Source organism: Bremia lactucae (assembly GCF_004359215.1).
Source record: "Bremia lactucae strain SF5 chromosome Unknown BlacSF5_NotPlaced_9_SHOA01000002.1_551695bp, whole genome shotgun sequence".
NCBI lineage: Eukaryota > Oomycota > Peronosporomycetes > Peronosporales > Peronosporaceae > Bremia > Bremia lactucae.
In genome coordinates, this window is record NW_027152021.1 from 88,042 (window position 1) to 112,283 (window position 24,242).

The 24,242-nt window shown below is 48.9% G+C and overlaps 2 protein-coding genes across 2 annotated transcripts; both read right to left on the bottom strand.

The window, feature by feature from the left end:
* Positions 1-4,854: 4,854 nt before the first annotated feature.
* On the bottom strand, positions 4,855-5,337 carry CCR75_002981 (uncharacterized protein; the record flags this gene model as incomplete). Its single annotated transcript, XM_067961078.1, is given in 3 exon segments — positions 4,855-5,105; positions 5,153-5,290; positions 5,304-5,337. The coding sequence occupies 3 exon segments, from the start codon at positions 5,335-5,337 to the stop codon at positions 4,855-4,857; spliced, it is 423 nt and encodes a 140-aa protein (XP_067823476.1).
* A 38-nt stretch (positions 5,338-5,375) lies between these two features.
* CCR75_002980 (uncharacterized protein) lies at positions 5,376-5,933 on the bottom strand (the record flags this gene model as incomplete). The annotated part of the gene is made up of 1 exon (XM_067961077.1): positions 5,376-5,933. One exon carries the CDS (start codon positions 5,931-5,933, stop codon positions 5,376-5,378), a length of 558 nt encoding a protein of 185 aa, XP_067823475.1.
* Positions 5,934-24,242: the final 18,309 nt, after the last annotated feature.

Genomic DNA, 24,242 nt, shown 5'->3' on the forward strand with positions numbered 1-24,242 from the left:
CCGCCATAAGTGCCAAGTAAGCCCACTCTGAGGCCTTACCGCGCAGATGCGACATGGCGTACGACACCATCAGGCTGTCGCCAGCGATGAGCTGGGCGACACCGTATTGCTCCACGGCTTAAAGCCAGTGGACAATCGTGCGCGTTGCAGTTCCATCGAACTTGAGCGAGTCCATCCAAATGGTCCTCGGCTGATGCGGCCGGGCAGAGAGCATCTCAAAAGTCCTGTTGAGAGCCTTGCTCCGAGCCTGCTCATGCCTCAGCTCATCATGAGTCTGAGTGACGGACTCCGCCGCAGCATGGCTCTGTGCCTCGGACGCGGCTCTCCGCTGTTCGAGCACGAATGCCTCAAACTGCTCCAACTGAGCAACATGTTGCTCAGGAGGACTACCCAGGAGCCTGGCCAGGGCTTGTTCACCAAGTCCCTGCGCCATTAGCCCTGCCACCTCCCGATGATGTTCGGAGAGGTGGGGAAAATGAGCCCAATCAATGTTGAGGCTCATCCTCACGTACACACGCAGAGATGCGGGTCGTGGGAAGGATTTCAAGTGCTACCAAGTGTAGGCGGGCACGTCGTAATGCGGCCACGCTCTACTTAGCACACACCCTAGCACAGCGAGGAAGCGGTTTGCACCTGCTTCTCTTGCGTGCAGTGAGGTAGTTGTGGTGGGCGCGCAAGCGACCTCACCCAACACACTAAGAACTCTGGTGAAGTGACGTCACGGGAGCGGTAATCCGTCTCCTCGTGCGCACTTACCAAGTAGGTAGTAAATTTCAGACTGATTTATATTTAATAGAATTAAATACAAATACCTATTTTTACCAATTAAAATGATATCTCTATAGATATCATTTAATATGTATTGCGAGCGTATCTTTATAGATACCTCGCGTAACTGATGACGCTAGCCGTCATCATGGATGACGCTGGGCGTCATCCCTCCTAATGTGAATGCACCCATGTGCATCACATCCACAAGGGTTGGTCACAAATGTGCACCACACCCGAGTGTTGGGTCTAATTACTATTATTTAGTAATTGACCATCCCCTTAAGTACCAAATGTACTTAATGGGGACTGTGTAACATTAGGGCAACTCTAGCCCGTTACACTCTTGCTTCGCTATGGCACGGAGTTGCCTCATGTCAGACTCCCAAAATTCATGCACGCTGCCGTCTATGGTCATGTCCTGTTGCTAAAACGTCACTCCGTTGCGTTGCATCCACAAACGAGTGATGCAAACGCTTCTCAGGATATGCCATATGCGTGTCCACACGGCGGTGTATGCGGTCACTTCATCGGGGTGGCTTCGCTCTAGCAAGGCCTGGACACCGTGGATAATTTTGACGCGTCTGTATGCACAATTGGCGAGGAAACTCTGAAGTCGTCCAAGCTCCCAGCATTCTCCTGTCCAGTGACAGATGAGCTTTTGCCAGCAGGCTTGCGCGCTCGGACATGCCCAACAGATGTGTTCGAGTGTATCTTTCACCCGTTGGCAGCATTGGAGCTTGCGGCAACTGTTAATATGCCCGCATTCGGGATGAAAGAGATTCAGTTGCCGCATACCCGACCAAAACTTGGTACGCGGTGAGCTCGTTCCCGTGATCCCAGAGATGAGTATGTGTCTGCTGAAGAGCTGCTGTTTGCCATGCGCTGCCTTCCGCTGCATTTCGAAGCGTCTCGACAATTCGATCCAGCGCACCGTCCGAACCTTTGTACCGCCGGAACGGTTGTTTCTCGAGGGCTAATAGGACGTGCTTGTTGAGGATAGTGTCCGTCACGATCCACGGGATCCCGTGGATGAGGGGATTCGCGTAAAATACGATGCCATCCGCACCCTGGTCCTTGCGTAATCGGTGGCAGTCGGCAGCCGTCTGCTGGTCCTCGATGTTGTTCGCTGCAATACTCCAGTGAAGGGGTCGGCAGCTTGCTACGCATCGCAGGACACCCGATAACACTCTGCAGCAGTTAATCGGGCCATTGTTGTTACCTGCACTCCCTGACTCGGATGGTAGATTGCAGCAGTATACAACACAGCTGGCAAGCCTAGCAGCGGAGGCGATCAGCTGGACGACGGAGGACGAATGGGTGGTGGAGCTTCCCCGCCCACTTCGGCACTTACCTCGGGAAATCACTCCAGAATAGAAAGCATTCTGTTCACATACTCCTGGGCCGAAAACCCCTGGGTTGTGAACATGCAGGGAAATGTGTTAACGTCGATGCGGTATTCCCAATTTCAGCCATGCCATCTTGCGAAACTGCACATGCAGCGGATTGGATGTCGAACCTACTCCTTCGTTCTCCCGACGGCCGGCATGCCCACTATCAGCAAGCCAAACTGAGAAGATGGGGCCTTGCCATTTTGCTTAGCGCGCCGAGTTTGGGAGTCGGTCAAGAGCCGCGCGTACGGACGGACCTCCGCCTGCACCCCCCCCCACTATTGACGCAAACATATACCTGAAAACGCACCATGACGGGCCATATCGAAGCGTCTTAGTGAACTCGGACCAGGGTCGGCAGAGCGCCATCGCTCTGGAGCAAGACAGTGATGGAATCTGTTGGCGCCGAGATACCCCGGCCGTTCAGTCTTGCGTTGCTCAGCGGAAGGCCCATGCCTGCCATGCCAAAAAATAAATGTCCTCGACAGCAGTAGTTCTGGAGTCACGAGTAAGAAACGGCCTATTTCTATTGCTTTTTTGATTAGCTTCGTTAACAAAGATAGTTACTTGTTTGCGAACGCAGTAATTCTCGAATTAATAATAAGAAACATTCGTTCTGAGTTGTTAATTAGAAAGTGATATTGAGGATGGTAGTGACTTGTTCGCGACTGCAGTAGTTCTGGAGTCAAGGTACTTACTGCTGTAAGCGGGATATCTTGTACACGCATAAGAATTTTTTCAGATTCCATACGTCGGATCCACTGACTCGGCGACCATACCGGCTAAAGCGTTAATCCAGCGGAAAGATGTCTTGTTGAACATCATGGGAAAGTCAACTATCTTTTCCCTTTAACAGCTCAATATATACGATTATGTTTTTCTTGCAATGTTTTTTGTTAAGGAATTATAAGGTATAATTAAATATGTTATATCGTTGCGTGGGTGAGCCAGAGTATGGCGTATTTTACCCGCTGGGTGTTGCACACGATGAGTATGGAGGGAAGGCCCACTCCTCCTGCTTTTTGGGTGTGTGCAGAAGTGCTGGATCGATCTTATGGCGACTGGTCTCCGTACTGGTAGTGCGGTGCCACAATAATTGCTTTTGAAGGTTCCGTAGTAGACCATCCGCGCCAGCCGCCTTGTGCATTTGAAGTGCAGTAATAGCGTGTAGAACCTCATCCGATGATATCACTTGAAGGAGGCTCACATTGTTCGCTGCCGAAAGACGTCTGTCGACCGGAGTCTGGACAAATTGGTCCAATTCCGTCGCCATGAGTTCACATGTTGTGGTGTGATGCGCGACGCCGAAACTAGGCTTCTATTCTGATGCGATTTATCCGCTAGCGTCATTTTCCGCCTGAACGGTACACCATTCATCGGACGTAAATCTATGATGGTCTGATCGCTCTCCCACTTTGATACGCGCTTGAAGCTCCAACGAAGCTGCCCCATCGTCCGTTCGAGCCGTTGCCCTAAGTGGACTAAATGCTCCTCTCTCGCCTCTTCCATCGCGATATCCATTAACTCGGTCCTGGTCAATATGCCCGACCTGTTCTGCGTGTGAACGCGGTGAATAATTGCGTTCCGCCGCTGCGTCTCACGTTTCTAGATCCGCTGAACACATACACGCATTGCTGTGCTGTCTTATCCCATGTTGCCGCCGTCACCGCCTTGCACACCTCCGCTAATATTCGCTGGTTGAGTAATTCCGCTAACACGCGCGTGCTGGGCTGACTGAATGGGGTACATCACTGCATTTTTCCTCCTCTGGGATTGTTTGACAGGTGCTTGTGGCCTTAACTGTAGCCGAACTCGCTGGTGATCGGACGGTACTGGCGGTTCTGCCACTGATACACACTGTACTTCCGCCGCCCAGGATTGCGGCACGTAAAATCGATCTATACGACTGGCCGATTCGGGACCCCAGTTTGTAAACATTCGGTCGGGTCAAGGGCCTCATCGGCATTATCTACTGAATCCATGAGTGTGCGTGCATCCTCTAGGCGCAGCTGTTGGACGAGGATTTGGAGGGCCGCGCTCTCCAATCTCCCGCCGCGTTGGCCGCCTAATTTATTCAGAGATGGACTTTGCACACAGTTGAAATCGCCTGCCAATATATAATCTCTTGCTGCTTCAATGGCCACCGTTGGAGCTCGAGAAAGAAATCCTCTCGGGCTCGGTGGTCATTCGGTGCGTAGATGTTGATTACCCGGTAGTCCCCAAAGTCGACCGCGATGACCCTGTTAGTCCAATCCTCTTGGCGCCAAGGCGGAACCTGCTCTGCTGTTGCTGGAGTCATCAAATAGCCACAGCTCCTGTTTTGGTTGCATCCACACTCCAATAAGACAGCGCTGGCCGTTTGTCTGATGCTGTCGTCCCCATAATCTTGTCCAGGTAGCTGCTAAATGAGCCGCGTCCTCTTCAATGCTGAGATGCCTTTCCCGCACCAACCAGGCTAGCGGTCGATCTACCACGGGCGTTCGTCTCCAAGCGTCAAGCCACATTGCTTGAGCTCCGGCCCGGAAGCCCAGAAGGTTGGATCTCGAAACGTCTATTATTGATCGATCATCGCCTACTCGGCGTCCTCAAATTCTGACAATTTGCTCGCTGCAAGTATTTGTGACGCCCATAAGCATCTCCTGAAGGTCTGCTGCCGGTCCGTCGCGAAGCGACAGCAGTCAAATCCTGGCTGCCCTTAGTAATGACGTGTACTTCCTGCTCCTCCGTGCTCAAAAGCCGAGGAAAATAAACTCGCCACAGCAAACCAGTCGAACGTCTTGTTTGGCGCCGCAAATGCATCTCGATAACAAGTGACAGATCTTAGCGCCTCCAAATGTCTAAGGAGACGGAGAAGGACTCCATGTTCGTTACAGGCCTCCTGTCCTGTTAGCACTCGGATCTCTTTCCCGTAAATGACCGCGCAGATTATGTGGTGTGCTAAACGGACTTTATTTCCCACATCGCACAGATTCAAAATGGTATCATCCCCATACCCACAGTTGTGTACACGTTTCCAATTATCAGTATTTCGAAAAGAGATGATAAGTTATGCGGAGCTAGGTGCAACAGCTTAGCCATCCATTCATCTAGCCATTTCTGCGTCGATTTATCCTTCGTCCTGCCGCGGTACGCTGCTAATCGCACCTGTAAGCATGTTCGCCTCCAGGCAGCCGTCCATGCTTGTAAAACCGTGTCACTTAACGACCCCAATAGCTTTTACGGAAATGGAAATTCCTGTAATTTGTGCATCAATTTCGCCGGCTCCCGCTGCACCGCCTGCATCCATGCCTCAGTGCTACTGCGCTCAAGGTGGAATGCTATTCGTGCTGTTGCCGGCCAGGAAATCCCATGCTTCTCCCATAGTTCCAGCCACGAGTCTCGGGTCTCGATAGGCTGAGATGGTAGGTCAGGAGAACCCATGTCCTCCATGGCTATCGTCCCTCCGGGTATATCTTGTTCTAGCTTGGTCCGCATAATATGTCGGATTTGTTCCTCCTCAGCCGGCGTAGTCGAATGAGCGCGCTTCTGACTTACTGAAGCCTCACCGTGAGCTCGTGTTGAAGGCACCAACGCGAGTTGGAGGCTCGACAAGTTGGATGCTTCAGCACACGCAGGACGCAGATCTGGGTTAGACAACGTAACCAGACGCTGCTCTGGAGTCGTTTGCCGCTCCTGTGTAGCTATCGCTTTCCATTGGTGCACTGCCGTCCGGGATAGCTGAAGATGCTCGAGTAACCGACTGGTTTCTGTGTTGTTGGCGTCATTTATCCCCATCTGGAGCACATGCTTTCTTTCCTCTGTGGAGAATTAAGATGCCGAATTGAGTAAAAAAGCTAAAAGTTCGGCAAACCTAGCCGGGTTGGAATCGTCTAAGAGAATGTCGATATGTTGATGTACGTCTCGGGGAAGAAGCGTGGTTGATATATGATCTCGGATCACCCCTGGGTCGCCGTTCCAATTCTTCGAGTTCCATGCTGCGGGCGAACAAATTTTCTCCACCCCGTCCCCTCTCTGCACTCCGTCGCCCAAACCTTCTCCTTCCATCACAGTGTCAGGAGCTATTTATTTCTCCGCTACCCTTCCGTTTGGCGGAGTTGCGACGGGCCGGTATGGACGACTGCTGAGTAATGTTGTCCCCAGAACCTCAGCACCAGTGGTCGTTGCAAACCGTGTTGCTTAGCATGTCTGACTGCTGCTATCCATTGATCAAGCTGCATAAGGACTTGTTGGCCAGTTTCATAAACTTTGTTTCCACGCGTGGAAGTACTAGGTTTGAATAGTGAGCAGTGCCTCGTTTGTTGCCCGTCGATATCGTACGCCAGTACAAAAATGTCGTTTCGAAGAAAGTTGGCTGCTAGAGCTCACTGCTTTCCCAATTCCAACGCGAAATGAAATCCATCCGTCCAGAAGGTGTGACCGCGTACTCAATGAGGTACCATTAAATCTGTTTTCCGATTCGCGGGCAAACGTTAATCAGAGTTGCCACCCGGGGTGTAGTGGGCAAACTGCTTGTCAAAATTAAGATGGCCAGAAAGCCGAATGCATCGTTTATGCTGGTCGTTATGGACTCAAGGTGGTCATCATGGGCAGCGAGATCGTCGTCCGCGACCGCCTGCGCTAACACCATCGCCATGCAATTGTCAGAAGATGGTGTCGTGACTGGACGTAGTCCTAGCACCTCTTCAATGCCTGGAAATCCTCTTTCCTGATGTTGTTCCGATGCTGCCATGGGCAACTGGTCCCTCCTGTATTTTCCAATTGGTTGAACCGCCTGGCTCATCGCTGCTCGTTCGCGTTGCTTGACAGTAAAAAGCTGTGGGGTCGTGGGAATTTTCGGCAGTTTCACTGACACTAGGTGCAATGTTGCCTTCTTCATATCTGTCGTTGGCGCCTGGTCGACACCCTCCGAGTCGTCTGTGGGTCGTGAGGTGGGCGCTAGTACGTCTTGTTTGGATGATGGTGCTGTTGACTTATCCGCTTCATCTTCCACACCTTTTGCCAGGTCAATAAAACGGGAGGAGAGACTTGGAGGGTGTGGCTGTGACCCAGTCGGCTGATGAGTCGCTTTACGGCTTCTCCGAGGCTGGACCGTGACGCATTGCTTCTTCGGTTTTGGTTCGACGTTAAGAGCGTCCAGCTCGATCGGACCGGTGCCTCGAACAGGCGGTGTAACCTCTATGGAAGATCTATGTGCGGCATATATCAGTGTGCGCGGTCGCTCTGTGGATGGTGCTACTGCCTCTTGTGCCTTACGTTCACTGTCCTTTTTGTAGGCGATGTGCCGCTACTTCTTTGATTTCCGCCAGGCTGGTAAAGGGGGTGGCCAAGTCTTTAAGCGCTGCTACCTCTTGCCTCGTAGCCACTCGGCTGCCTGGACCTGTAATTGTGCAGTGGTATACCAACACCGCGCCATGGTGTGCCCGAGATTGTCACAGTGCAAGCATTGAAGCCGTCGGCTGACCCCCGGGTGCTTTAAAATTATTGTCCGTCTATATCAGATAATGCGCGTAATTTTTCGCAAATATTCGGGGCACCCTGCCATATTTACCGTAAATTTCACCCGAAAGAATAAACCTTAAGTCTCAAAATTAAATTTGCCCAACCCTAATTCATCTCACCTCTAATTTCACGCACGCGATTCACCACCGTCATAATTCCATCCCACCACCATAATTTAACGCCCAACGTTTCATTCAACCCCTAGAGCTCAGGTCAGACACAATTTTACGCAAGTACGTTAGAATAAAATGATTATATTTATTCTAACGTACTTGCCTTAAAATCTACAGATTAGAAGGACCTGACATGAAGCTATTAGAGAAAACTACACGATTTGGGCAAGTTCGAACATAATGACCGACATTTTGACATATGCTGCAGCGCACCCTACGTGGAGGCTGAGCAAGTTCAAATGCGGAAGGATCACACCGGTTAGATGAGTCATTTCCAAAACGTACTTGCGATCCAGGAGGGCAACCTCTTATTTGTTGAGCAACAGGATTAATAATTGGTGCTGGATTAAGCGTTGCAAGATTTTCCAGCTGTTCAATGATTTGCCGTTGCTGGAAGACTCCCCCTGCATTAAATCGCTGAATGAATGCTAGCAGGTATAGCTCCAAAGATGTATGTGTTCGATCGATTGGATCAGGAATGGCATCATCAAGGCGCCACAAAGGATGAAATCATCGATTGTGAGCGCCCTTCCGCTAGTCTGAATGGCCAATAATACATGCTTGCAAGGTATGCCCATTGTTTTCTTGATGGTATTGCTGCAGACAAGCAATTCAGATGGGGTTTCAATCATGTTTAAATGGGCAAGAGTCATGTCCAATGCATATTTAGATATGCGACGAGCTAGATGGTTAAATGCGGAATTTTGTGCTTGTGAAATATTCGCATCCGCTCTTGCGAAAGTTGAGTTCGGTTAATGTTGTATCTGTGCATTTATTGCATGTCCAATTCTGGTTTGCACATCGCGAAAGGCCTTTGTTGAAACGCTGCTGTTGCTCTTCACCATATGGTGAAGCTCTTCTGCTCTCGGCGAGGTGACGTTTCCAAAATGCATACCGATTGGTATACGCGTGCACAAAATGCTCTTTGTACAGAAGGCAGGTATCTTGGAGGTAGGAGAGCATCTGGGGTGTGGCTGCATGCACTGTAATCATATAGTTCAACTTTTCATGTATTGCTCTTCAGATGTTGTTGAGAAGTTTTCTGTCCATGCTTGCAAAACTTTACCCCAACCCTCTTCCTGTCCAAAGTATTTTCGACAGTTTGCAAGTACGTTTTTTGGATATGCCAGATGCAGAGACGATGAACAGAAGTAGGAAGTGAATTGGCAGTGCGTTCAGTAATACAAGCTCTCGATCAGTTGTAATGGTGATTGGCAATGTTTGATGAAAAAGCGAACGAAGCTTCTCAAGCACCCATGAATAATCGGCCTCACGCCCTTGTTTAAGGAATGCAACTGCAATTGTAAAAGATGTGTTGAAACTGGTCATACTAATGATGTGCAACATTGGTGCTTTGAATCTGTTTGTCTTGTACGTGCAGTCAAGCACAAGAGCATGTGGGTATCTTAGCAGAAGTGTGACAGACTCAGGTGCAGCGTATAAGAGGTGTGTGATTCTTTCGTCCTCATCAATTTTTGATTAGGGGCTTCACCCCTCTCGGTGTAAGAAGTCAAGAAGGGCTTCCATGGGTGTCCTGTCTTGCAGTTCTTCTGCTTTCAGTCTCGTCCATTCATTGTATACCGCCCTCTCAATAGCTTTGGTCATAGAATCAATTTGACGAAGGCTTGTGAGAGTTTCTTTTGGTGCTACACTAGCTTGTAACATTTGGCGTGTCAACGTCTTTTGGTCTGGTTGCAAACAGCAAGCAGTGGGAGTTTTTCGTTGCGGGGATGGTTGACAAGATCTTTACATGAACCACCTCTGTCGCACTTAGTATCACTTTTGCTTTGCTTTGTCAGAACGTTACCTTCCGGATGTGACAATTCCCGAACACTGCTGATCAACTCAGCAGAACAAGGGTATACTTGAGAAGGAAGAGCTAGCATATTAGTATGAGAAAGAGTCTGACCTGAGTTAAAGATAAAAGGTATGTGTCTGGTGGTGAATTTATCTTTCGGGGGGTGGGGTGAATATAGCACGAATTTAGGGTGAGGTGAATATAATAATATTGATTTTAGGGTAATTTAAGGGGGTGGGGTGAATATAACCAAAGGTGGGGTGAATATAACAATTCCTTAAAAAAGGGAGTTGCTATCCGGATTTCTAACTGGACCCCTCCCTTCACATACAGTCTCCCTCTGATAACTTGTTTCCCCAACCCCCGCTGACTTATAGGATTTGATGTCCACCGTGGTCGTTCTATGGTCTCTAACTAACTTTTAACTTACTGTAATCCATCGCACCTTAATTATCTACCTCTGTATATATGAGAGTACCATCTTATGGGTATTATGCACTTCCGCAAAAGTTGGTAGAGGAGCAAATAAATAAATTCTGACCTCTTAAGACTGAATAACATGCATGCACCTTTCCAGCTCAACTTCTTCCTCGTGCTCAATTTTATGCCCTTTCTTATCACTTTTTGTTTGACTTGCCAATCAAGTGCGGACGTTCTTGGCTTTTTCTAACTTTTTAAAACTAGAACATTTACAATTCCGAACGAAGGCACGGTTCCTGATGCCACGGGCAGTCACACCCTCTCATGTAGATAACTAAGGTGTAACGGGTTAAAGCCTACTAATGTTACACAGTCACCGTTAAGTAGAATTTGTGTACTTAAGGGGATAGTCAATTACTTAAATGAAGTAATTAGACCCACCTATTGAGTTTGGTTCACATTGTGAGCCACCATTGTGTTTGTAATGGACATAAGTGCATTCACGTCAAGAGTGATGACACCTAGCGTCATATGTGATGACGGCTAGCGTCAACCGTTACGCGAGGTATCTAGAAAGATACGCTCGCAATTCATATGAAGTGTTATCTAAAGAGATGACATTTTGATTGGTAAAAATGCTATTAATATATTTAATGCGATTAAATATAAATCAGTCGGAAAACTGCTTCTTTTTGGTAAGTGCGCACGAGGAGGCGGATCACCGCTCTCGTGACGAAACGTATACCAGAGTACTTAGTGCGTTGGGTGAGATCACTAAGGCGCCCACCACAACTATTTCACGGCACACGAGAGTAGACGGCCTAACCGCTTCCTCGCTGTGTTAAAGTGTGTGCTTAAGTAGCCCGCCTACACTTGGTAGCACTGAAATCCTTCGCACGACCCGCATCTCTGCGTGTGTACGTGATGATAAGCCTCAATATCGATTGGGCTCGTTTTCCGCAACTCTCCGAACATTATCGGGAGGTGGCAGAGCACTTGGCACAGGGACTTGGTGAACAAACCCTGGCTAAGCTCTTGGGCAATCCTACTGAGCAACATGTTGCTCAGTTGGAGTAGTTTGAGGCATTTGTGCTCGGACAGCGGAAAACCGCGTCCGAGGCACAGAGCCATGCTGCGGCGGAGTCTGTCACTCAGACTCAGGATGAGCTGAGGTATGAGCAGGCTCGGAGCGAGGCTCGCAACAGGACTGTTGAGATGCTCTCTGCCCGGCCGCATCAGCCGAGGACCATTAAGATGGACCGCACATGTTCGATGGAACTGCAGCGCACACAATTGTTCACTGGCTTTTAGCCGTGGAGCAATGTGGTGTCGCGAAGCTCATCAAAGACGATAGCCGGATGGTGTCGTACGCCATGTCGCACCTGCGCGGTAAGGACTGGCGGACAGTAAGGCGTTCCCTGCATGTATGATCTTCAAGGAAAAGATTCGCGCCATGTACGAGCCGCCGAACAACGAGGTGATGCTTCAGGCGCGGTTCTTTGGAGCGCGACAGGCGGAGCGATCTATGCAAGAGTATGTGCAAGAGATGCGCTCGCTGTCCGCATCCATAACCGTAGGTCCGATTCCGGAGCACATTAAGGTGCCCACGTTTATGAACGGACTACGACATGGCCCATCGCGACAGGCCCTTTTAAGAAAGGTGCCGTCGATGATGGAAGAGGCAATCCAAAATTGCTTTAGTTGAGGAGCAATTAATACAGCAGTGCCTCGGCGATAGCTTGGTATAAGCCGTCGGCCGAGAGGTCAGACACCACTCCCATGGAGCTGGGCAATGCAGACGTTGTCTGCTGTACATACGGCAAGCGCAGCCATATGATGACTCGCTGCTATTCCAGGGTTCCTGCTGGAAGAAAGATGCTCAGCATGATGACTACCTTCCCAAAGGGCGATGGAAAGAGCCAGCGTGCGAGACGCATCAGCTCTGCATCGACCACTGAGGGGTCAGGAAATGCAGCAGCGCAGTAGGGGCGGGATGTCCTACAGACGCGGACTCTGAAGCTACCCCTAAAGTCAGAGTTGTCGAACAAATGGGTTGTATAGTCCCTGAGGTCTCGAATTTAGAGACTTCAGGAACTATGCTACCCATTGTTAACCCTGCTGATCTTTAGCGCTCAAGTGCGAGGCTATGACCAGGTGATGACCCTCCTCGTGGATTCGGGTGCATCACAGAATTTTGTAAGACTCGCGGCTCTAAGAAAGAGCCCGGCGATGTTTGAGTCGCTTTGCTAGGATGGCAAGCGAGAAGAGGCGACCTTACGTTTAGCGAACGGTGCGCTCACTAAGTCTGAGGGAGTTCAGGTAGAACTCAAATCAGCTTTAGTGACTTCTCTTGTAAAGAGAAGTTCACTGTGCTAGGTATGGAGAGTCCGTATGACCTCATCCTAGGCATGCCATGGTTGGCAAAACACCAACCATGGATAGACTGCCGTACACGCACAGTTGTGAACTCTACGCAGGACACCGGAAAGGATGTGCTCCTGCGAGAGGCATATGCAACTTATGTCGTGTCGAACACAGTTGAGGTTGCGTTGACGGGATGTCAAACGTCACCAATTCCCACCCAGCTCGTGCAGACTGGGGCAATGACAAGTAGTCATGTGTCCCATAGTCCTGCACAGAGCTGAGAGCCTGTGGCAGCAGACGACGAGCTGACAGGAATTCAAGCGTCGCGTGAATTGTCACAGTGCCTAGAGCCTGGTGCGGTTGGAAGGGGTGCGTTAGCCAGGAGAGCGACGGCACCCGCTTCTTAGTCAAAGGTCGTATGACTCGAAGAACGAGTACCCGACAAATTAGGACGATCAAGGCACGTCTAAACAAGTGACCTTTGGATCAGTTCCTAATAAAGAGAACGGGCCTTTGAACGAGGGGTTCGAGGCTGTCAAAGACGAAATTGCGGAGGCATTCCTCAGTTGAGGTGCTCCGACAAGTCTTCAAATCTGCCGAGGAGATAGTAAATCTCCCGGAGATGTCATGAAATCTGTTCCTTGCCGAATTAAAGGAAGGAAAGATCCACGAAATAGTCGCACCAGTTCCAGGAGAGAACTTGGTGGACTGTTGCTAGTCGTCCACAAGGGACAAGAGCGTCCTAGAAATGGACAAAAGAAACGGTTTGATGCTCAAGGCTGGGATGCCTTGAAGCTCAGTCCGTTCTTTAAGGTTCTGTGGAAACATCGCGATGTGTTTCCAAAAGAAGTGCCGAGCCGCCTACCAGCAGATAGGGACATCGGGCACGAAATAGAGCACCAAGTATTGTGTGACGATGCAATGGCCGTTGCCGAAAGAACAAGGCGATTGTATCGGTGAGTTCTTCGACAAGCGAGCCAAGGCGGGACATGTGCGTGAGAGCAAATCGCCTCACTGCAGCCCGACCTTTTGTGTGCGTAAAGCCACAGGTGGATGGCGCGTGGTTCATGCTTATAATAAGCTGAACACGGCGACCATACCGGCGCAAACGCCAATCCCGCGGAAAGATGTCTTGTTGAACTCCATGGGAAAGTCAACTATCTTTTCCGCGTTGAATTTGAAGGATGGCTACTACCAGGTACTGATTAGAGAGTCTGATGTAGCCAAAATGGAAGTAAGCACCCCAAGCGGTATGCTTTGGGATTGGCTTGTGATGCCCCAAGGTTTGAATAACGCATTAGCGACATTCAACCGAGTGGTGGCTCACGTGATGCGTCAGCACCGTGCCTACGCGCCTCATTACTTTGACGATGTATTCGTGCATAGTAGGGCCGAGGACGGGCTGAGCGCAATAGAGTCGCACAAGCGTCATTTAGACGCTGTGTTGCAGACTTTGAAGGACGCCCAATTGTACGTCAACTTGCAAAAGTGCGTCATAGGGGTCCCTGAGATACCTGTGCTGGGATGCATCGTATGGAACACATGGTGTACAAGCAGACCCAGACAAGGTAAAAGCAGCAAAGGAATGGCCAATCTTACGGCATGTGAAGAATTTGCGCCAATTCGTAGGGCTCGCTAATTACTTGCATAAATATAGCAAGAATTATGCTGAGCAAATCAAACCATTATCTGACCTCCTTAAAAAAGGACGCAGAATGGTTTGGTTAAAAGAACAAGATGATGCGTTCACATCAGTGAAGCAATCTCTTGTAGAGGCACCGGTCCTGGCATTGCCAGACGCGGATAAGCCTTTATCGTCGTCTGCGATGCAAGTAATTTTGCAATCGGCAGCGCGCTCATACAGAAGAATGACGACGGCGTTAACCGCTTCATCTCTTATCAGTCCCGGCTTTTAAACGCGACGGAACTGAATTACACAGACTTCAATTAAGTATGCCCTTTACAAGTTTCCTGTGCACCTATTGGGCACCGAACCATTTGTGGTTTACACGGATCACACATCACAGCGAACCGCAATATGCTCATCGCACCTCTCACCTAGAATGGCAAGATGGCTTATATTCTTCTCTGAATTTAATTTCAAAGTTGAATACAAGCCGGGTAAGTCGAATGTCTTGGCTGACGCTTTATCGCGCAGACCAGACTTCGAGGTAAGACACCAGGAATGTGTGACTAGTGCTAAAGCACAATTTCAGCCGCCAACGTTGGCATCCATGAAGGCATGCCACGGGACGAGCTCAATAGCCTCTGAAATAAAAAAGAGCTACAGTCTGGACGACCATTGTCGCTTGCTGTTGGGTCACTTTGGTGGACGAAAGGTAACCATTCCGTCGCACCTGAAAACTAAGCTAAATCGCTCGAGCTACAGCGATGGCCTGTAGTGGCATCAGCTGTCACCTTGTGATCCCTTTAGAATCTATGTGCCTCATGACACAGATCTCAAGCTGTTCATCCTTCACAAGCTCCATGATGCACCATCTAGTGGGCATCTGGGCCATAAAAAGACATTCTTACGGGTGTCAGAGGAATTTTGGTGGCCACACCTATATAGATGGGTGGCCAACTATATTCGCTCTTGCGAACAGTGTCAGCGCATTAAGCCTGGATCTTCCAGCAGTCCGCCACTGAAGCCGTTACCGATTCGAACGGATCGTTGAACGTCAGTAAATCTGGACTTCATGTTTGGCATGCCGCCCGATCATAAGGGTCGGACGGGGCTCGTCGTCTTTATAGACAGACTTAGCAAAATAGCGCATTTAGCACCATGCAAAACATCGATCACAGGCAAGGAGGCAGCTCTCTTATTCCTGGATCATGTTTAATGATTACACGGAATGCCCAAGTCCATAGTATCGGACGAGATCCGCGCTTACGTCTGGTTTTTGGCGACATGTATTCGAGCTGCTAAGTAGCAAGCTCCACATATCGACCGCAAATCATCCCCAGACCGATGACCAAACAGAACGTGCTAATCGAATCGTGGCGGATGTCTTACGCACTATAGCAACTCCGAAAGAGTGGAGCAAGCAATTGCCCGTTGTGGAGCCAGTAGGGGTGAGACATCGTTTTATATTAACGGACTGCGCCATCCTCGGACGCCAGTCTCGTTTGTGCGCAGCACGAGTCTTAGTGGGGGAGGACCCCTCACTATGCTCGGTGCGAAAGAGGGACATAGTTTCGTCAATATGACGATGGCCCGCAATGGTATCATCTCAACGACTGAAACTTGCCCTAGTGACCCTGCCAGTTTAGCAGTGGTCAATAAAACTACGTCTTATGACCGACTTCTCGGCGGTATCATAGGCGAGTTTGATATTTAAAGCGTGAGCGAGGCTCAACGCTTTGTGNCGAGCCAAGGCGGGACATGTGCGTGAGAGCAAATCGCCTCACTGCAGCCCGACCTTTTGTGTGCGTAAAGCCACAGGTGGATGGCGCGTGGTTCATGCTTACAATAAGCTGAACACGGCGACCGTACCGGCGCAAACGCCAATCCCGCGGAAAGATGTCTTGTTGAACTCCATGGGAAAGTCAACTATCTTTTCCGCGTTGAATTTGAAGGATGGCTACTACCAGGTACTGATTAGAGAGTCTGATGTAGCCAAAATGGAAGTAAGCACCCCAAGCGGTATGCTTTGGGATTGGCTTGTGATGCCCCAAGGTTTGAATAACGCATTAGCGACATTCAACCGAGTGGTGGCTCACGTGATGCGTCAGCACCGTGCCTACGCGCCCCATTATTTTGACGATGTATTCGTGCATAGAAACGCCGAGGACGGGCTGAGCGCAATAGAGTCGCACAAGCGTCATTTAGACGCTGTGTAACAGACTTTGAAGGACGCTCAATTGTACGTCAACTTGCAAAAGTGCGTCATAGGGGTCCCTGAGATACCTGTGCTGGGATGCATCGTATGGAACACATGGTGTACAAGCAGACCCAGACAAGGTAAAAGCAGCAAAGGAATGGCCAATCTTACGGCATGTGAAGAATTTGCGCCAATTCGTAGGGCTCGCTAATTACTTGCATAAATATAGCAAGAATTATGCTGAGCAAATCAAACCATTATCTGACCTCCTTAAAAAAGGACGCAGAATGGTTTGGTTAAAAGAACAAGATGATGCGTTCACATCAGTGAAGCAATCTCTTGTAGAGGCACCGGTCCTGGCATTGCCAGACGCGGATAAGCCTTTATCGTCGTCTGCGATGCAAGTAATTTTGCAATCGGCAGCGCGCTCATACAGAAGAATGACGACGGCGTTAACCGCTTCATCTCTTATCAGTCCCGGCTTTTAAACGCGACGGAACTGAATTACACAGACTTCAATTAAGTATGCCCTTTACAAGTTTCCTGTGCACCTATTGGGCACCGAACCATTTGTGGTTTACACGGATCACACATCACAGCGAACCGCAATATGCTCATCGCACCTCTCACCTAGAATGGCAAGATGGCTTATATTCTTCTCTGAATTTAATTTCAAAGTTGAATACAAGCCGGGTAAGTCGAATGTCTTGGCTGACGCTTTATCGCGCAGACCAGACTTCGAGGTAAGACACCAGGAATGTGTGACTAGTGCTAAAGCACAATTTCAGCCGCCAACGTTGGCATCCATGAAGGCATGCCACGGGACGAGCTCAATAGCCTCTGAAATAAAAAAGAGCTACAGTCTGGACGACCATTGTCGCTTGCTGTTGGGTCACTTTGGTGGACGAAAGGTAACCATTCCGTCGCACCTGAAAACTAAGCTAAATCGCTCGAGCTACAGCGATGGCCTGTAGTGGCATCAGCTGTCACCTTGTGATCCCTTTAGAATCTATGTGCCTCATGACACAGATCTCAAGCTGTTCATCCTTCACAAGCTCCATGATGCACCATCTAGTGGGCATCTGGGCCATAAAAAGACATTCTTACGGGTGTCAGAGGAATTTTGGTGGCCACACCTATATAGATGGGTGGCCAACTATATTCGCTCTTGCGAACAGTGTCAGCGCATTAAGCCTGGATCTTCCAGCAGTCCGCCACTGAAGCCGTTACCGATTCGAACGGATCGTTGAACGTCAGTAAATCTGGACTTCATGTTTGGCATGCCGCCCGATCATAAGGGTCGGACGGGGCTCGTCGTCTTTATAGACAGACTTAGCAAAATAGCGCATTTAGCACCATGCAAAACATCGATCACAGGCAAGGAGGCAGCTCTCTTATTCCTGGATCATGTTTAATGATTACACGGAATGCCCAAGTCCATAGTATCGGACGAGATCCGCGCTTACGTCTGGTTTTTGGCGACATGTATTCGAGCTGCTAAGTAGCAAGCTCCACATATCGACCGCAAATCATCCCCAGACCGATGACCAAACAGAACGTGCTAATCGAATCGTGGCGGATGTCTTACGCACTATAGCAACTCCGAAAGAGTGGAGCAAGCAATTGCCCGTTGTGGAGCCAGTAGGGGTGAGACATCGTTTTATATTAACGGACTGCGCCATCCTCGGACGCCAGTCTCGTTTGTGCGCAGCACGAGTCTTAGTGGGGGAGGACCCCTCACTATGCTCGGTGCGAAAGAGGGACATAGTTTCGTCAATATGACGATGGCCCGCAATGGTATCATCTCAACGACTGAAACTTGCCCTAGTGACCCTGCCAGTTTAGCAGTGGTCAATAAAACTACGTCTTATGACCGACTTCTCGGCGGTATCATAGGCGAGTTTGATATTTAAAGCGTGAGCGAGGCTCAACGCTTTGTGAACGAGCGATTAGCCATCTCACGAAAAGTCCGTGACGGGATGGCAAGCGCACAGGACAAGCAAAAAGAATATGCGGACCAAAATGGTCGCAAAAATAGTGAACGCTTTAGAGTGGGTGATAAAGTACTATTTAGTACTGCTACTACCTACCTAAAATGTAATTACTGTACTATCTGGAGGTACTACGAAGTTGTTGGCGCGGTTTCACTGGGCGACAGGTTGAAATCTAAATATAGGCTCAACCTTCCCCCGTACATGAAGACGCACCCGTATTTTTCGTGGGTCGTTTGAAACGGTATGTAGACCCAAATGAGGTCACATACTTCATCCGTCTAAGGAGACCGATGGTGACGCCGACAGTGAGTCGAGCGTCGTTCGGGTGAGTGGAACAATGAATGCGAAGAACTATCGGACCGACTCCTCTCACCACGAACAGGACTTGGAGAGCGGGGGACATCACGCGAGTAACGCGGAACCCTCAGCATTATCCGCTCAAAAATGTCCAAGCGAGTCTTCAGGCGCTCATTAAATCTGAGGAGCCTCCGCTCGGACATCAAAAAGATCCGAGGTCAGTCGCGAGACTTGACCCTCGAGATCCGCAATACGTCGTTCGGCAGCGCTAAACGCCTGTGACTGAACGGACGAAGGTAAGGCAGCTGCGAGTAGGTGGGCGAGATCGCCACGCCTATCGAACGCCGTCTGCCCTGATGGATGCAGGTGGGAATCAAACCTTTCTTGTTGGAAGGTTGCTTGCCTACCGCTCCGTGAGGCAAAGGTATCAGATCCTCGTCCAATAATAGGTTACCTGAAGTTTTTTACTCTTGGGAACCGATCGAAACCCTACCTATCGACGTGCCTGGCTTGGTGGCTGCCTATGAAAAGGAGCACCAACTGAGGCCTCTTCGCTAGTTCAAATCGACTAGCAGAAGCAGTGTTGTGAGAAGAAACAGGGGGTACAGTATTGACCATGATTTCTTTTACGCGTAAGCGGGCGAAATTAATTCGCTGCGGCCGTTGTTTCATCGCATCGGAATGCGGATAAATGCGGCGCATAAATTCCGCCTCGTATTGGTCGGGCGTTTCATGTGAACGCAACACGACCGGGATCGGGAAAATACACCCAAGCGATTTTCCCTGAGCCCTCCATGATTAAAAGACGCCACAATATTTATCAGCGTCTAGAAGAGCGCGTTCTAGGAGCGACGCTCTTGGCTCGTTTAAACGAGGCCATTTAGATGAAGGGGGTGTCGGTGATATGCCACTCATCACATAGCCACGTTCAAAACAACTGGCTTGTGGCACCGACTAAGCACGTTCACGTGTCGTCGGCGGAGCTTTAGGATCGGAATCCTTTATGTCAGAACCATTATGAATAATGGTCGGAGCACAAGGCGTTGTGGTTTTATTTAACGGAGAAGCAGCTGCGCCTTTATGGGCAGCGCTCTCATTAATGGTTGCTGCGCTATCCAGCGCAGACGACGAGACATCATTCGTAAATGTTGCTCCATGCTGTGAGCCATGAGAGAAGCTTGGATGGGCACTAATGCGCCATCATCCTTCCTCATGAGCTCGTTGTCCGCATCACTACTATGAGGTGACGGCAATGGTGTCGACTCATTGTAGTCGACAATGAGCGACGGATCAACATCCTCACTGTTAAAGTGGGATGGATCCTTTAGCCCCGTTAACGCGACAGCAGCAGTGGCTGTTGGCGTTTTGACTAAGGCATTGGACGCTGCCGGTATATTAACGCGGCGCGTGCGCATAGTGCGAGGTTAAAGGGGCGTCTTTGCAGACAACCCACCAGCATGGCTCCTTTTAAGTGGCATCTTTGGCGCCGTGTATGAAAAACAGGTCGCTACAGTGAATGAGAGAACTAAGCGACGCGTTAAGCAGCTCGCAGTTCCTCCTCCCCCTTTGACAAATTTTAGAATGTAAATTCGTTCTTAAAGGGGGGGTGTAACGGTCTAAAATTGCCCTAATGTTACGCAGTCCCCGTTAAGAAACACCTGGTGTACTTAAGAGGATGGCCAATTACTTTGATAAAGTAAATAGACCCACCACTCGGGTATGGTTCACATTTGCGACCAACCCTTGTATTCGTGATGCACATAGGTGCATTCACATTAGGAGGGATGATGCCTAGCGTCATCCGTGATGACGGCTAGCTCATCCGTTACGCGAGGTATCTAGGAGGATACGCTCGCAATACGTATAAGTGTTATCTAAAGAGATGACATTTTTGATTGTTGAAATAGGTATTTATATTTAATGCGATTAAATATAAATCAGTCTGAAATTACTTACTTCTTGGTTGCGCAAATCAACAGTGAGCATAAGGCCACTGATGCAACAACAAGTGTTCCATCCTCATCATTACTCGACGACGTTAGAAGAGCTTATCAAGAAGGTATGACTCTTAAAGGGACGTGAATCACTTTAAAATCCATCCCAACAATTGTAGAATGTAATGGTAAAAGCTTGCTTTAAAAGGATTGTCAAAATTGTTCTTCACAGATAATTCATACTCCGCGAAGAGAGACTACCGTCTTACCATTCCTTAAGAGAGGTGTCGACTGTTTACGGCCGCGCGTAAAGACGCATGGTCCGTATACACAATGAACGGTCCATCATTCAAGAGATAGGCCCTAAATTTAGCCAGTGCGTATTTCATGGCAAGGAGTTCCTTGTCATGCACTATATAATTGCGTTCAGCTGATTGAAGTTGATGCGATTGAAAACAGACGACGCGCTCTGCGCCGTCTGTGTCGTATTTAGTAACGCACAGCCGATGGCAAGATCGCTGGCGTTACGGACCACACGAAAAGGTCGGTCTTGGTCCGCAATCGGCAGGATTGGCGATTGTATCAAGCTTTGTTTGATTTTCTCTAGGAACGCTGACAATTAGCGTCTCATGGACACTTAACATTTTTTTCAACAAAGAAGAAAGATACTATCATTTCGGCGTAATTGCGTGAGTACTTGTGCAGGTACGCCGCTTAACAAGGACCTTTCTAAGTTCCTTTACATCGACTGCCACAGGCCAGTCGGCTTCGCCTTGATCTTTTCTGGATCCGGGCGTACACCGTGTTTATCCACGATGATCCCAAGGACTGGTATTTTGCTTGCAGCGAATGCACACTGCTTGAGATTCGCATACAATCACTTATGCTTACGCATAAGTGTAAAAACCTTTCGGACGAGAGTACGATGCACTTCAACGTCCGACATTACATTCATGGCTCTGCTATGAACGAAGACATCATCAAATAGCTCGGTGCGAAATCCCGCACCGATCTCAACAGTTTGGTTACACATCTGTTAAATGTCTCAGGGGCATAACTAAGTCCATGTGGTATGACTTGACTTGCCACTCCCATAGCATACTGCTTGGGGTGCTTACTGCTGTAAATGGGATATTTTGCTCACGCATCAGGATCTGATAGATTTTGTTCACGCATCAGGATCTGATGGAATCCATACATCAGATCCATTGACGAAAAGATAGAACATACCACCTGATTAAGTGTTTTCGTGGTATAGGCATTTGAGCCGGTACCGTTGCAACGTTCAATCTAAAAAAATGCATGCACAATCCGCCATCCTCCTGTTGCTCTACGCACACAGAAGGTCGGAAAGCTATGTGGGGAAGTTGACTCCCTCACATGACCCGCTGCTAAGCGATCGGCAAAGAATTTGTCTATCGCTAATACTTGTTCACGAGGCAATGGCCATTGCTTCGTGACATAGTATTTTAAGCCTGGAATTAGGTCGATTTCGTGTCGAGTGCCTTTATCCTTCGGCAACTCGCACGGTACTGATTCAGGAAAGACATTTTGAATTCTATTAAATCTTTATACGAAAAAGTTAGTCTTCAAAAACTCCCAGGTTTAAAAGTGAACCGTTGTATCCAAGTCTTCTGATCGAGGACACTTTCGTCCATGAATGAGCTGCGGAGAACACGTTTGTTCTTAGGAAATACTATTGCCGACCGAATATCGACCACATAGTTGTCATCTGTGACAAGTACGCAGATCTGCTTGACTTTGCCACTACGCAGATCACGCAAGAACTATTTTAGGTTCAAGCGTTGAAAATTGATCTATCTCCGATTAATCTCAGTTTCCTATTTAATTTTTTTCCAAAGGTACCTGGGAACCTTATACCGCAGGTTTCTGGGGACTTATTCCCGCAAATTCTTGAGAACTTATTCCCTCAAGTTCTATTTGGGGAGTATCCTTCAAAGCTGTTTCTGGCTCTGGGTTGCGCAATCACAGCGAGATCCTTTACGATCGACTCTCCAGTCGATCGAGGACTTTCGCACTGCCTAATATAGACAGGCGTTTTACATTTTCTTAAATGTTGCATTCCAAGCAAACATCTTTGTTTCGTACCACTCAACTCTTTCGAGTGGTCGAACTTCGACGCTGCCTGTGCTGGTGAACAGCCGTAATGATCTAACTCCACAGTGTGTTGGGTATTCAAACCGAGGTCTTGTGCAGTCATGCTAACGACGAACCAAACCACAAGTGAGGCCATCGTACGCACTCGTAGGACATCCACACGCTTGTGGACGCTCCAAGACGTTTATCAGTTGACCATCTGATGATCAAGAGACAGGCATCGTCACGGCTTGATGCAGCCAATTTATACATGGCTCGTACTTTCTGAACCATGGTTCTCCAAGGATGACACCAAATTTGCCATCCAAATCTAGTACGATAAAATCATCATCGTACTATTTACCCGTTAATGTGTATTAATACCAACTACAAGTTTCTTTACTGTTACAAATGCGCCTGTTGCTGGCGCACTGTCATCCTCGTTAGAGGGATATCGCGCTCAACGAACTTGGGCCTGCAATCTTCTAGCGATTGGCGTCGAATAAAATTCCTCGATGCCTGACAATCGACTAGGAACTTAAGTGGCAAATTATTTGACACTTTTATTTCAAGGTGATGAGGTTAACCTCATCACCTGGGGCAGTTCCATACCATGTATGTGTGTGAGGAGCAACTTTCATCAAAAGGCCTGCAAATTCTTTTGACGCTGCTGGTTCAGAAGGGCGCCCCGCTCTACTGATCCCGACCGTTTTCTTTAAAGATTCGCCGTGCCGTTGCAATTTCGCAACAGCGTCCTAGCGGGAGGTTTGTAGGCACTGGCCGTGAGGCACTTCACTCATAGGCGTAGCGGCCCGTCTTTTGACAACGATTTCATTTTTGTAATCGTTTGTAACTTGAAGAGCGAGGTTTCTCGCTCTCTACACACGAGAGCTCCACTGGTTCAGGACCTCCGATTTGTTGTCGTCTCGGTGGACGATATTCACCCGAGTGGACGAAAGCCTGTCTCAGGCTGAAGTCTTCTTCTTCCACTACAGAGATCGCTTGGTCAAGCGTATCTAATTTGAGCCGGAACAGATGAGTCTCTACAGGACCGTCTGTGCGACCCTTGATGAACACAGAAACCTGTGTGTGTTCATTAATCGGATGATCCACGATACAACGGACCAGGTATCGTGACTGCTGGGCATAAGCGTGAAGGTCACGCGTGCCCTGCTTCAAATCCAGGAGCTCGGCTCGAGCCCTAAATTAGGCATGTGGCGGCTCCCAAACGTTTGCATGAGACGGGTCTTAAAGACCTCATAACTTGACCTAAAGACTAGTGGGTAGTGAAACTTGAGCCCCAAGGCCTAATATTTTGGCACGTCCGGATACGTTGGACATGCCAAATTTCACTTTCGTCGCATCATCACTGATACGACGAGCTGCTATGGTGTCGTTTAACTCGACGAACCATCTTAAAAGGGGGTCGACCTTAAACTTAGAGATTTCGATCTTTAAGCTTTCGCTTTGACCCGGAGGCGTCGGACAATTAGCAGCATGTAAATGCTGCTGTCTCAACTGTTCGAATTGTTGAGCACGCTGTTCTTTCAACACCTCCGCGTGTTGAGAGCCGTTGTGAAACAAGGCAACCTTTTCTCGGGCCCTGTCGAGTTCGTGTTAAATGAACTCGGCTATGGCCGCATGCTGTTCATCTCTGCCCAGAGTTTCCAGCATGGCGCCAAC